Source organism: Nanorana parkeri, unplaced genomic scaffold (genome assembly GCF_000935625.1).
Source record: "Nanorana parkeri isolate BGI_ZX_2015 unplaced genomic scaffold, ASM93562v1 scaffold324, whole genome shotgun sequence".
In the NCBI taxonomy this organism is placed as follows: Eukaryota; Metazoa; Chordata; class Amphibia; order Anura; family Dicroglossidae; genus Nanorana; species Nanorana parkeri.
In genome coordinates this window covers 760,946-776,517 of record NW_017306592.1, presented here as the reverse complement: position 1 = coordinate 776,517, position 15,572 = coordinate 760,946, and the positions used below count along the sequence as shown (strand labels likewise).

Below are 15,572 nucleotides of genomic sequence, written 5' to 3'. Positions count from 1 at the left end.
TTTTTACTGTCGGGGGCTTAGGGCAGATATCTAAACAGACCCCGGATATTTTCTTTTAAAATAGAAAAAGAGATTGAATACACAGAGTCCTCAATCTCTTTTTCTGCAGCCCCTGTTATAAATTAACAGGAATCCTCTATACTGAGTGTTCCTGTTCATTGATCACATGAGGAGAGAGTATGTTTACTATAACCACAATCATGAATGAACAGGAGGTGATGTAGATCACTTCCCATTCATCCATAATTGGGGACACAGTAAACAATTGAGGACATAGTATGTTTACTAACACTCAGCGATCACTGATTGACTGCTTGTACTCCGCTCTCCTTCCTGACTCGCTGTCAGAGGAGACTGAGCGAGCGGTTTGGCGAGAGGAGCTTGGTCTCCTGTGACAGCTGACTCCTCCCGCTCTGCTGGCCCGTCCTCCTGTGACAGCTGACAGTCTCTTGTGACAGTTTCTCTCCTCCCCGCTGGAAAGATTGTGCTGTGTCAGAGGGGACACAGAACAGCGCACAGTGGGGAGGAGAGTAACCAGGCATGCACGGCACTTTCGGCATTTTGCCAAAAGTGCCATTTTCGGCAGATATGTTTCAGCGGCCGAAATTTCGGTGCATCCCTCCCCATTTTTCTCAGCACAGGTTGCCTTTCCCTAACATTCAGCCTCCAGCTAATTTGAAGTAATACCCCAAAAGGCCCATCTCATTTAAACTATATGCAGGCCACCTGTAAAGACTGCTTAGGGCAGCACCACATATTCCTAATTCCTACAAACACCTGGTGTCTGGAGATTCAATTCAACAGACAGACTGTTATCTTATCCTTCAATTGATACATAAGGCAGTTCTTCTATCCTAATAAGGTGACACATTCTCCAAGCTAAAACACCAAGATAAGAATATTTGTCTTACTCATGTGACTACAATTTCATATCTCATTGGACTTAGCTGAAAATAACTGTCACTCTGAAAAAAATGATCCTTGTCCTGGAGTGTTAACTTGAAGCAGCCTGTAAAAAAAATACTAATTATCGACAGGAGATGAGCATGTTTTAAGAATTCATTTGCATCCTGAATGTATGTATTTTTTTACAGGACCGCAGGAAGGTGTTTATAAGGCAATGTAGTAGTAAATATCAGAAGCCACACCAATCATTCGAAATAGGAAATCCATGATATTTACTGGCAGATAACATTGCACATATTTCTTTGCTTTATCCTATGCCTGGCTCTAAAGTTAGGCAAACATTGCACTATTTTGTATGGAATATAAAGAGGTTCCGCCGGGATCAATTTCTAATAACTGCTGTTGATGACAGAGCACTGGATGAAACGATAAAGCTCCCTGTCTTCTTTGTTTAATAAAGCTTATACTTTACAAAATGTCACATTTCCGTAATAATATATTTGGATACAGATGAGTATCTAGATTGATAGGGGTATATTAAGAATGTTAAGAGGAGGAAAGCCAAGCCAGTTTTAGCGCTACTATTCTATCGGGAGAAAGACTTGGCAGGTCTCTTAACAGCACAATGCAGATACCTTTTTTTATGGTCCAAGGTATGCAAAAAATGCCAAATTATTTTTTTCTTTATAGTGGAACCAGTTTCTAATCTAAATGCTACAAAGTACAAGATAGAACTTTAGCGATTCAGTGCAATTAAAAATCAGAGGCGTCAATGGGGTCTCTTTAACGATGAGCTTGAGCTATTTAACCCCAATGTACTGGATGACATTTAAGGCCCGTGTTGACAGGCTTTATGAGTTTGTGTTGATGGTCTAATAAAGAGGGCTTTCAGGTGCATTTCTCTTGCATTTGACATCAGATTGAGATGTTTCGGAGATCATAGTTCATGGAAAGGGGCATATTTTACCTGCATTTGAGCTCCCAGTCAGCTTCTCTCTTTCATTTTCAAATCTTACCTGAGCAAACTGTAGAGAGATGCTGATTGGTTACTATGAGCAACTGCTCCAGATTCTGATTGCTCCAGTTTTGATAAATTCACCCTTGTGTATTTGCAAGCCTACAGGGACATGGCTTTCTATTAGGGCCTACACCATGCATGCACAGTACTGCATGGCCCCACCAGATTGTAAAAAGACAGGGGTGCCAACTGGCCGTACATTGGGTTGTCTGGTGGGATAGGGGTGCAAATAGTAATGGGAGGCAGAGGGGGGACTCTGAACCCCAAAGCCGAACTTCCCCAGCACTTGGTTCTAAAAGCTAATGAACCATATTTTTGGTTGTTGGCAAAATGAGTTGCAGGCGGATTCCCAAGTATAACACAACCCCACCAGCTGGGAAGAAGGTGGGGCACCACCCGGCTCTGCATCAAGTCGCCTACTGATGTGAGGTACATACAATAGGTGTCTAAGTAGTAATAGGGGGGCAGAGGGTGACTCTGAAACCCAAGCCAAACTTGACCAGCTTTGGGTTCTAAAAGCTAAGGTATCATTTATATGGTTGTTGGCAAGATGAATAGCAGGCTGGTTCCCAAGAACTGCCACTGCAATTACAAAGTTACATTTTGGTGTCACACTCCCCTAAAATATTCGACAGAATGGAGAAAAAATAAATGAATTTGGCTGAAAGGCAGGGAAAAGTATAACAAGGCCTGGTGGGAGACACAAACTACTGCAGAAAAATATCTCCACTGGGGTCTCTGGAATGTAGAAGGAAGAGTTGGCCTTTAAGAAACAGCTGTGAGAAATCATTACTTATTGAAGCACAAGCAAAACACAACTGCACCAGCTGGTAAGAAGATGTGACGCCACCTGGATCTACATGAGGTTGCCTACTGAAGTGAAGTACATACAATAGGTGTGCAAATAGTAATAGAGGGCAAAGGGGGACTCTGAACCCCAAGCCAAACTTTACCAGCATTGGGTTCTAAAAATCTAATGTATGTTATACTGTATATGGTAACTGGCAATATGAACTGCAGGCTAATTGTAAATAGTAATGGGGGTGAGAGGGGGGACTCTGAACCCCAACGGCATGCTCTACCAGTGCTGGCTCCTAAAAGCTTATGTACCATATTAATGGTTATTGGCAAGATGAATCGCAGGCTGACTCCCAAGTACTGTACTTGGAAGAAGATGGAGAGCCACCTGGCTTTGCATTGGGTCCACTGCTGATGTGAGGTACAAACAATGGGGGTGTACATAGTAATATGGAGCAGAGGGGGGCACTGAGCCCCAACAGCATACTGTATTAGCATTGGGTCCTACAGCTAATGTACCATATTAATGATTGCTTGCAGGATGAATAGCAGGTTGATTCCGAAGTACGGCATGTCCCAACCAGCTTGGAAGAAGATGGGGAGCCACCTGGCTTTCTACCAGGTTACCTGCTGATGTGATGTATGTACAATAGGGGTGTAAATAGCTACATTTTGGTGTCACACTTCCCTGATATATTCTCCAGAATGGAGAACAAACAATTAAATGATTTCAGCTGAAAGACAGGAACAAATATAACAAGGCCTTGTAGGAGACGAAAACAATTGGAGACAAATCTCTCCACGAGGGTCTGTAGATTGTAGAAGGAAGAGATGAGCTTAAGGAAACAGCTGTGAGAGACTGTTATCTATTGAAGCACACAGACACAAGAACCCCTATGTAAAGGCATTAAAACACCCATTTTATAGGGAAAGCGTAACTAAACCAAAACATAAGAGAAAGGCCGTGAAAACAATCTCTTCATTGTACATAAGAGTGGTGACAAGGTTATTACACCTGAAAATAACAAAAATGAGATTTGAAGTTTGCGCCGATTTTATTCCAGGCAAACACGAGAAGATGTCATGGTTTGTTTAGCCGGTTAAGCAGTGTCAAAGTGCACGCCTGTCAGCCCGTCTCAGTGACAGATATCAATGCTTTAACTAAGAGGAGATGGGGAAGGAAGGTTTTAAATGGATTTCTTCCTGCCTGTCACATCTAACACCAGCAGAAACCCGGCAGTCTGCGCTGAAATTTCCATCTGCAATATATTATACGCGGGCAGCCAAAATTGCTGCACACTGGATGGATGCAAAGCTGTATTTCTCGATGAGATGAGAAACAACGCCATCCATTGCCATGGATACAATGTGCTAGCCGTAAATTCGGGGGGTGCACAGAACCTGCGCTGAGCGAGAGAGCAATTTTCAAGTAACGTTTTGATACAGTGTACAGTGTGAAAAGCCATCAAAATCATAAATGAAGAAAAGAGTTATAAAAAGAAGCAAATTGCACTAAAAATGCTTTCAAGAGATGCAGATGGACAATTCTATCAGCTGAGATGGATTTGATTTGAAGGTGAACATGACAACACATAAATAACGCACAGTATGTAAGAGGAAGTCCAGAAAATAAAAGGTTTTCAGGCAGTTATAGGGGCTAGTGGTTACCTGCAAAGTGTTTTTTTTTTATGTTCAGCCACTACATCAGTGCTCCTCGTGCAAAATGGCCACTCTACCCTGAAAACTGACATGGCACAGGGGGTAGTGTTAATGCATTTAGTATAAGGACCTCACTTATTGTGACCCTGACCTAGGGAAAAAAATAACAGCTATCACATATAAAATTCAGGCATCTCTACTGCAAAAATCTCGTTGCAAAATCCTGCACCATTCTAATCAGCAAAGCTTGGGCATTTCCATGCAGACTAAAGCAATGAAAAGCCAGGATTGTAAGTTAAACCAGATGAGGTTCAGTGCTGTCAATCTACCAAAGAGCGCTTGCCTACAGGACAAGGGATCACAAGGGTGTCCTTATCAGCATACTGCTGCTTCTTCTTCAATATCCAATCAACAAACTAGCAGCAAGCAGGTGACTAAGCTGTGCTGTTTATTTAAGAGAGAAAAATTTGAGTCTTTAGGGATCGCCTAAAGGCAGTCAGGGTGGGAGATAGATGGACAGGTTGGTATAAAGAGTTCCAGAGGATGGGAGAGATTCCAGGGAAAGTCCTGGAGGCGAGCATGGGAGGAGATGATAAGGAAGCTGGAAAGCAGGAGGTCTTGGGAGGAGCGGAGGGGATGGTTAGGGTCATATTGGGTTGGATAGTTGTGTTATCAATCTCAAGGGAAATGTTGGGGGAAGGTGCACGGGGGGAATATCATGAGCTCAGTTTTTGAAAGATTAAGATATAAATATACTGTATATACAGTACATATACACACACAACATTGGGCCATCATGAAACATTAATTGGAGCTCTCCCTATAATTTCTTACAGCTTCTTCCAAAAAACACACCAAAAAAAAATGTAAAAGTGCCCCACCCCCACATACACACGCAGTGTCGAGCCAGCCAAACAGCATGGAGCTGGCTTCCTGGGCAATCAAGAAGCAGAGCAGCGGCTAATTTTCCATAAAGCTGGCTCCATGCTAGCGGAAGTAACGGTATTGGTACTTGGTATAGGCCAGTACCAAAATATAAATATCGGTACTCGTGCTCGATAACGAAAAACCAGAATTGGTGCATCCCTAATTATTATAATCATTGTTATTAGGGATGCCCCAATAAGTGACGAGAGAGCATGGAGCCGGCTTCCTGGCCAATCAGGAAGCAGCGCAGTGTGTAATGACGCGCTGCCTGGCTTACCGATACCGGAAGTATTGGGCTAGCCATTGGAGCATTTGGGGCAAGTACGAGTACTCGCCCAAATATTCGGCATCGGCACCGATACTAGTATCGGTGCATTCCTAATTGTTATTATTATACAGGATTTATATCGTGGCAACAGTTTGCACAGCGCTTTACAAAATATTAAGAGATACATGACTATCATTTTTTGGATGTACCCGGAGTACAGATTTTATATCAGTAAAGGGAGGCAGATACGTTATCAGGATTTGTTTACGCAGAAAATAGAAGACAGATATAGCCCAGAGGAGTAGGAGCTCGTTGGTGGATGAATTCTCTAATGATAAAACCAGCTCACCTCAGCGGAGAAAGCATGTCTGGAGCCGTAGAAGGAGCGGCACAACTTCAGAATTTCGGCTGCTGTTTCTTCTCTGTGTTCAGCCTCACAGCCGGAGAGCATTGCCTTTACCAGTTTTACCCAAGGACTATCTTCTAAACGTGCGCTGAAAGATGGAGAGAGAGAGCAAATGTCATCTGTGAAGCTGCAAACATTACGACACGTTGTGGGAATTTGGGGAGACGATAATTTAAAACCCTGTGGCAATCCCTGCAGTGAATGAAAGGTTTAAATCTGCATAAGGGAAGAAGTGACACCTTCTTCTTGAGTAAGACGGATCGCTCCTTCATTTACTGATCACTGGAGGCACCTGATGTGGCCACAGAGTAACATTCACATCAAGGTTTCAGGATTTAATGGAACCACAAATTATACTATGTAGAGAGACCTGCGCCCGATGCATAATGTTACACTTTACTCTTACTAAATATTAACTCTGTGCCTCGGGAAATTAGGCAGTGTTATAAATGGTACAATCTATTTTCAGGCAGCGTCGTCTGTCCTCATGAAGAAATAGTGGACACAAGTTTGGACCCATTCAGTAATTGTAGATATGGTACACAAGCTACTAAAAAGGTGCCTGTTTGTTCCTTTCATGCATCTCTACACGCAAGAACAAACATTTTATATATTGAAGCTTACCAGTTCTTAGATGTGGTGGCTGCATTGTTTTTCTCATTTCAGGCTTTTTTTCCCCTTTACTTTCACCTGGTGATCCAGCCAGTAGCACACTTCCTGTCCCAGGGTATCAACGCTCACTCATGCACTGTATCTATGGCAGAGCAGCGCCAACCTAGGATAGGAAGTGTTAGGAATACAGAACACCACCACCTCTTTTCTATAACATAAGAAGCAGGTTTTCTGCAATCCATAGAGCTAGCTCAGAAAAATGCTATCTGATTACAGAGAGGTTTTAAGCTCACAGGATTTCTTACAGGATCAACAGGCATTTTTTGCAAACATTGAACAGATACAAACATTTTATTTTCAATATTTAACTCGGAACTACAACCTCCACCCCATAAGATGGCACCTTCTCCTAAACCAAGGACAGAGCCATCTTAGGCTGGGTTCACACCTAGGCGGATTGAATATGCATGATTTTCGCACGTTTTTTTACCGCGATACGCGGTAAAAAAACGCGCGAAAAACTTGCGTTTCCGAGGGATACTTGGCTGTATCCCAATGGAACCGCCCGACCAAAACGCCCCAAAGAAGTACGTGTACTTCTTTGGGCGTAGGGCGGTTTCCCGCACGTTCGTACTCGCGGAAAACTGCCCAGATGGGAACCATGCACATTGAAAATAATGGCATTTCCCTGTTTGAGCGTTTTTCCGCGAGTACGAAAGCGCGGAAAAACGCCTAGGTGACTTGATTTGGAAACTGATTTGGAAGACAGTTAAATTAGTGGGTAAAATCCTCTTTAATGTCAGGGGCTCTAATGTTAATGCTTAAAGGAGAACTATGAGGTGACTGATTTACACTCTTCCTCATAGTTAGAGCCGACGGGTCACATTGAAACTGTCACATGTCCGCACTATAGATTCGGAGGTGAGAAGGGAAAAAACACATACTGTCACTCGCTCACTTCCCGATCCTCTCCCTGCAGAGTGGTGACTGTCAGTCAGCGCTCCCCGCACGGATTCCCCCCTCCCCTCTCTGATCCTCCAGCGCTGAATGGAGGAACCGACAAAGGAGGGGGCGGGCACAGCTGGCTTTGCCTCTAGATAGCCGTTGTCAATCAACCAGCTGGGTGGATCCCGACAGTAATGTCGGGATCCGTCCCGGCTTCCGCGCTCTCAGTATATAGCGGGCAATAGCCCGCTATATACTGAGCTTTGGGTCACGGGAGGATGTTAGTATATGTCCTTCCGTGACCCTGATGAGAATTATGGGGAAAAAAAGGTTACCCCATAGTTTCCTTTTAATGAAGGGGCTGTAATTTCCCAAACTGTTTAAAAAAATGCAACATAATTTGGCAACCTGGAGGTATTCTGTACACCACTGATGTATGGAACAGAAATGTAATTTCCTGCTTCTGTGAATGGCTCACAGGTTTTCTCAGAAGTCCGCACAAGATGCAAGTAAAATTTTAGGCATCCCCTACAATAGAAATACTGTATATTCCGTAAGGACTAACTACTCCTAAAGGGATGCCGGCAATGAAACTTTCCTCATTGGAACATTGAGAGTGCACAAGGTGGTTAGAATGAACCCGTTCATTCCCATTCCCATTCAGAAATCAGCTTTCAAAGGATATGGTGAAACAAGCAGATTTTACTTCAGGAAAAGGTCAGAATCTGCAACAATGTTTTTTAAAACCCCTAATTGTACATTGATCACCCAGAGGGGACTATGATTTTCTTAACAAAAGTAAAGTTACTCTTTGATGTTATATTAATGTTATATTGGAACATTGGAATGGGGTTCTACAAGAAAAAAAAGAATTTTTAGGCTTTCATGGCATCTTGTAGTTTTGGGGGGTCATTCACAAAGCTGCCGAAGGCAGCCGAGTGAATAGCCCAGCCGAAGTGAACAGAGATGAACGACGTCCGGCTATTCACTCCAGCTCAGTACGGCTGATTTCAGCAGAGGGACTTTGATTCAGCCAATCCAATCCAACATCTGGATCAGCTGAGCCAAAGCTCCGACAGCTCAATTGCTGCCTTTCACCGTGCAGCATTCGGGTCGGCTATTCTGCTTGTTACCTCAGAGGTAACGAGCAGAATAGAAAAGAAGTGAAAAGAATGAAGAAAAAAAGTTGAAAAATTATTTTAAAAATGATAAAAAATAGGAAAGTAAAAAAAATAATATTTTAAAGAAAAAAAAAGCTAGTCCCGCCCAACTGTTACCTATTGGTCAGCACATGCCAGAGTCTTCCAGCAGGTCCTGGCCAATGAATGACAACTGATGTCACGGCCAGCTCCGCCCAGTTGTGATTGTTTAATGACAGATCAGCATCCCCAGGTCATTTGGGGACTGTGATCTGTCATTATAACTGGGCGGAGCGAGCCATGAGATCACGGCTCGCTCCACCCAGCTGTCATTTGCGTGGAGAAAGAACGGCTTCGGCCGACCGTTCTCCAGGCTTCGGGTGTCACTACGGCTCAGCCGAGCCGAAGCAGATGCGTTCGGCCCGGCTGAGCTGCTCGGCATCCTTCGGCTGCTGTACGGGCTATTGTGAATAGCCCGTACAGCAGCCCTTCGGTTCGACTGAACCAAAGGGCAGAGGCGGCCGATGAGAGCCGAAGGATCAGCCGAAGCTACGGCTGGATCCTTCGGCTCTTTAGTGAATAACCCCCTTAGTGTTAAAATAAAGACATCTTAATTCTTTTTCCTATAAGTCCATTTCATTATAAGAGAGCCAGAATGAAATATCTTTATATAAGAGCTGACCTAAAGGTGAGAAGACCTTGGTGTACAATTTTATCTGTTCCATTGCACAATGATCCCATCCTGCCTGGTAATTAACAAAGTCTAGACTGAAATAACAGAAAGAAAAGTCATCCTGACAGCAGAAAGAAAGCTGTAATCACTGCGGTACTCACAGACCTCAGATCTCAGGTGTAGAAGAGATCTGACTAATTTCATTCCAAACAGTAACAACTGACAATAACGGATTATGTTGGATCAACTAATGGAAAATAATAAAGACAATTACCAAGCTCCACATCACACAGGGAACGCTGAAATCTTTCAGAAATAAATACATTCAAATTAATAATGGAATACCCGGCAACAAAGGCGGCAGTAAATATGGCACTTTGGAATGAAACTGGAGATGGAATGAGGAGGATGGAGGTTAGCGACCTTGAAATGGAACTGGCTGGAGGTCATAAATTACAACACTAAAGAGAACACGAGCACATAGAGCAGAAAAGTGAAGTCTGTATATAAAAAAAGAAACTACCTCTATAAATGTAACACTGTTCACTTGTAACTAAGCCAACATAAAAAAAAGTAAAAATATATTGTGCTTATATAATAACAAGGAATAAAAATGTTTATATACCAACAAAGGCAAGATTAGGAATTAATCTGCATACATACCGGTAAGTGTTAAGTACAACATTTAGGGGTTGGTTAAGTTTTGGGGTCTGAAGAAGATAAATGTCAAGGGTCAGATTAAGAGTTGGGTTTAGAGTTACGTGTTAGGGGTTCATTGTAGAGTTTAGGTTAGAGGTGTTCAGGTAGAGGAAGGTGGTTTCCTGTAGGGCAATCTGACTTTAGGGAAGGCCGAAATCGCTCCATTTATTCTTGGCACTGGGAACCCTGAGCAAGAACTACCAGCACCCAGAACACGTATTAAAAATATGCCCTTGGTATTCTTCTCTTAATATAAGCTTAAGATGGACTTTAATAATGGTTTTATTCAATGTCCTTCATCATAATTTTTTCTTTCAAGAAACAGAACATAGGTCTATTTTACCAATTACCAACCTGTCAGGAGTTCTGCTACTGGTAAGAGTGGACTCAAGTTGGTCTATGCCCCCTGGACAACTTTTAGCATGCTACCCCAGCACTACCAAATTCTGTAGCTGCACAATGCTACAAACCCTTATACCACTAACACATACACTCTACACCCGTTGAGGGTTTTCTCGTATCACTTACAGAAGGAATGAGATATGATAATGAAAAAAAGAGAACTTTGGAGCACTAGGCTGCAACCTGGGTAGCTCTTCCAAATCTGGACCTGAATTAATTTTCAGCACTTTGCCATGGTAAGCCTTCAAAAAATCTGTCCGTTTTTTAATGAATTATAGTAGACCTTTACCCAAATAGTAGACCTTAAAGTATATGTTTAGTCAAATGTTAATAAAAAGATGTGTAAAGAGAATTTTGCTGGACCATCCTAGCAAGACTATGTGCATACAGTACCTGGCCAAAAAAAAAATGGTCACACACTCGTTGACTTACAATATTCAGTTGGACCACCTTTAGCATTGATTACATCACACATTCGGCATGGTATCATTCCGATAAGCCAATGCAATGTCACAATATTTATTTTCATCCAGAGTTGCAATACATTTTCACCAAGATCTTGTAGTGATGATGGGAGAGTCGGGCCACTGTGTAAAGTCTTCTGCAGCACATCCCAAAGATTCTCAATGGGGTTAAGGTCTGGTTTTAAGCTATTTTGGGATTAAAAATACACTGCCTGGCCCCAAAAAAGTCACACACACTAATATTTTGCAATGTTTCGCAAAATTTTGGCTTATGCAAAGTCACAACAGTTATTTACGTCCAGATTTGCATTCATTTTTCACCAAGATCTTGTAGTGATGATGGGAGAGTCAGACCACTGCGTAAAGTCTGCTCCAGCACATCCCAAAGATTCCCAATGGGGTTAAGGTCTGGACTCTGTGGTGGCCAATCCATATGTAAAAATGATGCCTCATGCTCCCTGAACCACTCTTTCACAATGTTAACCCGATGAATGCTGGCATTGTCATCTTGGAATATGTCCAATGTGCCATCGGGAAGTAAAAGTATATTCAGGTAGGCAGCTGACCTCATTTTTGGGGATGTAACGTTGCTGAGCCTAGACCTTACCAACTGAAGAAAACCCAGATGATAACACTGCCCCAAATCCAGGTGGTGACTTTTTTTTTTGGTCAGCCAGTGTAGAGTTAAGCTAACATGTGGGCACAGGTTCACTTTAATGCATACATAAATTAAGAGATATATATGAACTGGTTTACCAGAAAGTAATACTCATGTTGGGGTTAATCAGCAAATGCCAAGAAACTGGCACAAGATACTTTCTTTCCCCGAACCAAAAATGTAATTAATTACGGGAAGAGGACCTTTGGTGCACTGTCTATTAATTATACATAAATCCATTAATTAGATACAAAGATGATAAGTTATTGCCACCGCAAAGGGTGATTTAAAAAAAAAAAATAAGTGTTGATAAGTCTTTTCATGGCTCATCCTGTTCTTTAAAAGTGAAATGGAAACTCTGAACAGACAAACTTCAAAATGAGTCATTAATGTTTTATGTGTTGGTAACGGGCAGACTCAAGTTATTAAACAAAAGCAATCCTCAGCTGAAGCAAACATGACATTTTCACTGAATGGATCAGCTTCAGTATTTTGTTACAGTTATTTACATTCCCTACCAGAGCTTGGTTGGAGCAGATTGTTTTTTTTTATAAATTAAATTGGGCAGTAGCCACCCAAATCATCCCCACCCTACTGCCCTGAAGTGTAAGTGAGAGAACACAGCTAAATACACATGTCAAATACAAACTTTACTAATCCAGACAACATAGCCTGGCCATGACCATAAACTGTTCTTTACTAATGGGGTGTAGAATGGGCAAGGGGGTGGGGCTTATCCTCATAATTAACAAAACTTTTGTTATCCTTCAAAGTTCCTCCCTGGATGCTTTCCCACCTCAGGCGAATGGCAACCATTTTTTTAAAATGTTTCACTTACCTTGTCTATGGATGGAATAAATTCTCTTCTTGGCTGCTGAGGTCTTCACAGTGTCAGGGCCAGGATCCAAGAGGGCACCCTGGATCACTTCAGACAAAGCGTGCAATAATGGATGCAAAAACTCCACTGATTGGCGGTGAAAACACTCATAACTCTCCTCCCTAGTTTACCTAAGTAGACAGTGCTGAGCAAGGTAACAATGCTGCAGCATGCCATGCAGCGTTGTCACCCTGAGTAAGGAAGGAAGAGCCACTGGTAGGATCACTGGGTATTTACATATGTTATACTATATTAAAGAAGAACACCAGGATTTTTTAAAATTAACCCTTGCAGTGGGGCTATCCCCGGCAGTGCTGGTTTGTGTCTAGGTACTATAACAAAAAATATATATATACTCACGCGAAGCTCCAAGCCAGCCAGCTTTCACAGCGCTCCCTCCAGCCTGTCTCCCCCTCCCTGCAGCACTGCATTCTACCACACTGTGTATAGGCGCTGCAAAGGAGGGGGAGAGACATTGGAAGTACTGGTCCAGAAAGAAGCCAGATCGGAGCTTTGGGTGAGCATAACTATGTTTTTTAACATAAACACAAATGAGGTAACCACAACTGCAAGGGTTAATAAACAAAATCCAGGAGTTCCTTAAGGTGACATTAAAGTCAATTGTTTTCCCCCTCCCCCCAATGTTAATTAAAGCACTTACCTTAAATGATGTCTCTTAATCCGATGTTCCTCTTCTTTCCTGTCCTTTTCAGCCTTCGCTCCAGCACTGCGGGTCTCCGATCCAGCGCTGACTCCTCTGTCCTTGCTGGCACTTCCTGTCCCACGGTATCTGCATGCGGGTGCACGCGTCCATAGACCTACCTTGTGTCTCTCCTCACCAAAAATCTGAACTGTGCATGCGCCCGCCCCAAGATGCTTTGCGGCCGCCCGAACATTTTCGGACAGGAGCGTGCGGCGAAGAAAGCGGTAAGTTTAAACCGCTTTTAAAAAACTTTTTTGCACTGCTTGCTAGGAGTAGATATATGAAAAAACAACGGGTTTAGAAACCCTTTAAAGACATTGTAGCATTACTTTTTATACAAACTTTGGCCTTTCATTTTTTTTTTTTACACTTTTAGCAACACCAGTTTAGCTCTCAAACCTGTACACCCCAGTTTTAACATGTTTGCTATGAGCCTGTTTATTCAGCAATAACTTTGTCATTATTTAAGATAAAGCAAAACAATATATTGGTTGATACTCCCTTGCAAAAATTACAATTTTTATGCAATCCATAGACAACAAAAAAAAGTAACTAAACTTTCTAATTCGATAAAAAAAATCTAATATTTTTTTTTAATTATAGGCTAATTATTAGATAAAAATTTTACATTTTATTCAATAATTTGTCCTTTTAAAAATGACACTAAGATTATGATTCTGGTACAAAGCACTGCAACGGTATTTACAAATGAAATAAGTATTTTTCCCCCCCAATTTTGGGCTATCGTTTAGCACTGCGCCAAAAAAATAACAAACAAAATAATTCAAAATGAAAAAAGTTCAATATTAATGGAAAAGAAAACAGAAAAAAACATAACAAAATCATCATTAAAGTAATAGTGAAGGGGAGAAGAGGAAGGAGGAGTTAAAGGAGAACTATGAGATGAGTGATTTCCACTCACCTCATAGTTCTAGCCGACCTGTGACAATGAGACTGTCACAGGTCGGCTCAGTAGATCGTGAGGTGAGCGAACACATACCAGGTTTGCTCACCTTCTGATCCTGTCACGGCTCTCTGCCGTGACAGGGGGAGGGCTGGATTCCCCTCTCCCCACTCCGATCTGCCAGCGCTGACTGGCGGAACGGACGGGGGAGGGGGCGGGTACAGCTGGCTCTGCCTCTAGATAGGCAGAGCCAGCTGCCACTCACGCAGCTGGGCGGATCCCGTCATCTACGTCGGGATCCGCTCCGGCTGCGGCGTCTCAGTCCAAGCTCAGTATACCGCGAGCTACAGCTCGCGGTATACTGAGCTTAGGGTAACGGGAGGACGCTAGTTTGTGTCCTCCCGTTACCCTAAGGAGAACTATGGGGAAAAAAACTGACCCCATAGTTCTCCTTTAATTGCTATCACTGTCTGGGTATTCTGACAACTGCAGGTGCCAGAATCCTCCGGCAGATTCCTCCATCAACACTGCTTAGCATGGATGGGGGAATTGAATGATTTTTCACATTCAACCCGTGAGACTTAACTAGGAAAATCCTACAATGTAAGACCAACTACACTTCTCTGAAACAAAATTTACTGCACGTACTTTTTTCATCCTCAAAAACATTTTTTTTGGGGGGAAAAAACCCTGAAATACAATGCACAAATACATCCCAGAGTGGCCAGTCATGCAGTGAATGTTGAGGCATTGGGTCATGTGACCACCACTGAAGGACAACCATAACGGTAATTGCTTGATACCTTCCCTTACATGACCGGCTGCTGTGGAATTGTTGAGTGCTGCTTTCTCCAAGACAGACAAGGAGGTCAAGGAGTTAACTAGGAAAATCCTACAATGTTTGACCAACTTCAATTCTCTGAAACGGAATCTATTGCTTCATGAAAATGTGCTGCATGTACATTTTTCATCCTCAAAAACAGTTTTTTGGGGAAAAACCCCTGAAATACAATGCTCTGGCATCCCAGTGGCCAGGCATGCAGCGAATATTGAGGCATTGGGTCATGTGACTACCATTGAAGGACAACCCTAATGTTAATTGCTTGATCCCTTCCCTTACATGACCGGCTGCTGTGGAATCGTGGAGTGCTGCTTTCTCCAAGACAGAAAAGGATTTCAAGGCTTCTTTTAGCATATTTGAATTAATGGCAGCAGTGTGGGCAGGAGGGTGGGGGGTGTTATTTCTCTTTAGGCTTGCTTTTCATGATTTCTGAATTGCTCTTAGGAAGACTTGATTCATTAATGTAAAAAGAGTTTTGCTGCCTTTCAACTGTTGCAAATTTCACCCTGCAAAAATAGACATTACGCATGGTTTATATTAACAACGGCAACAATTAATGTGCACAATGGAGGAAGAGCTGTTAACAATGCATATTGTGGAGCTCAATCAGCAGGCTGTTCCTGGTTTAGGCATGACAGGATAGCAGGAACTTCTGTCACCGTCTACCATCTGC

General features: G+C 42.6%; 1 protein-coding gene across 1 annotated transcript in view; it reads right to left on the bottom strand.

Annotated features, from left to right (window-relative positions):
* The window catches only part of NBAS (neuroblastoma amplified sequence), a 578,163-nt gene that overhangs the window by 33,945 nt on the left and 528,646 nt on the right, over positions 1-15,572 (bottom strand). Inside the window, exon 53 of the mRNA XM_018558184.1 lies at positions 5,926-6,056. Within this exon, the coding sequence (XP_018413686.1) occupies positions 5,926-6,056 (131 nt within the window). The remainder of the gene's footprint in view (positions 1-5,925; positions 6,057-15,572) is intronic.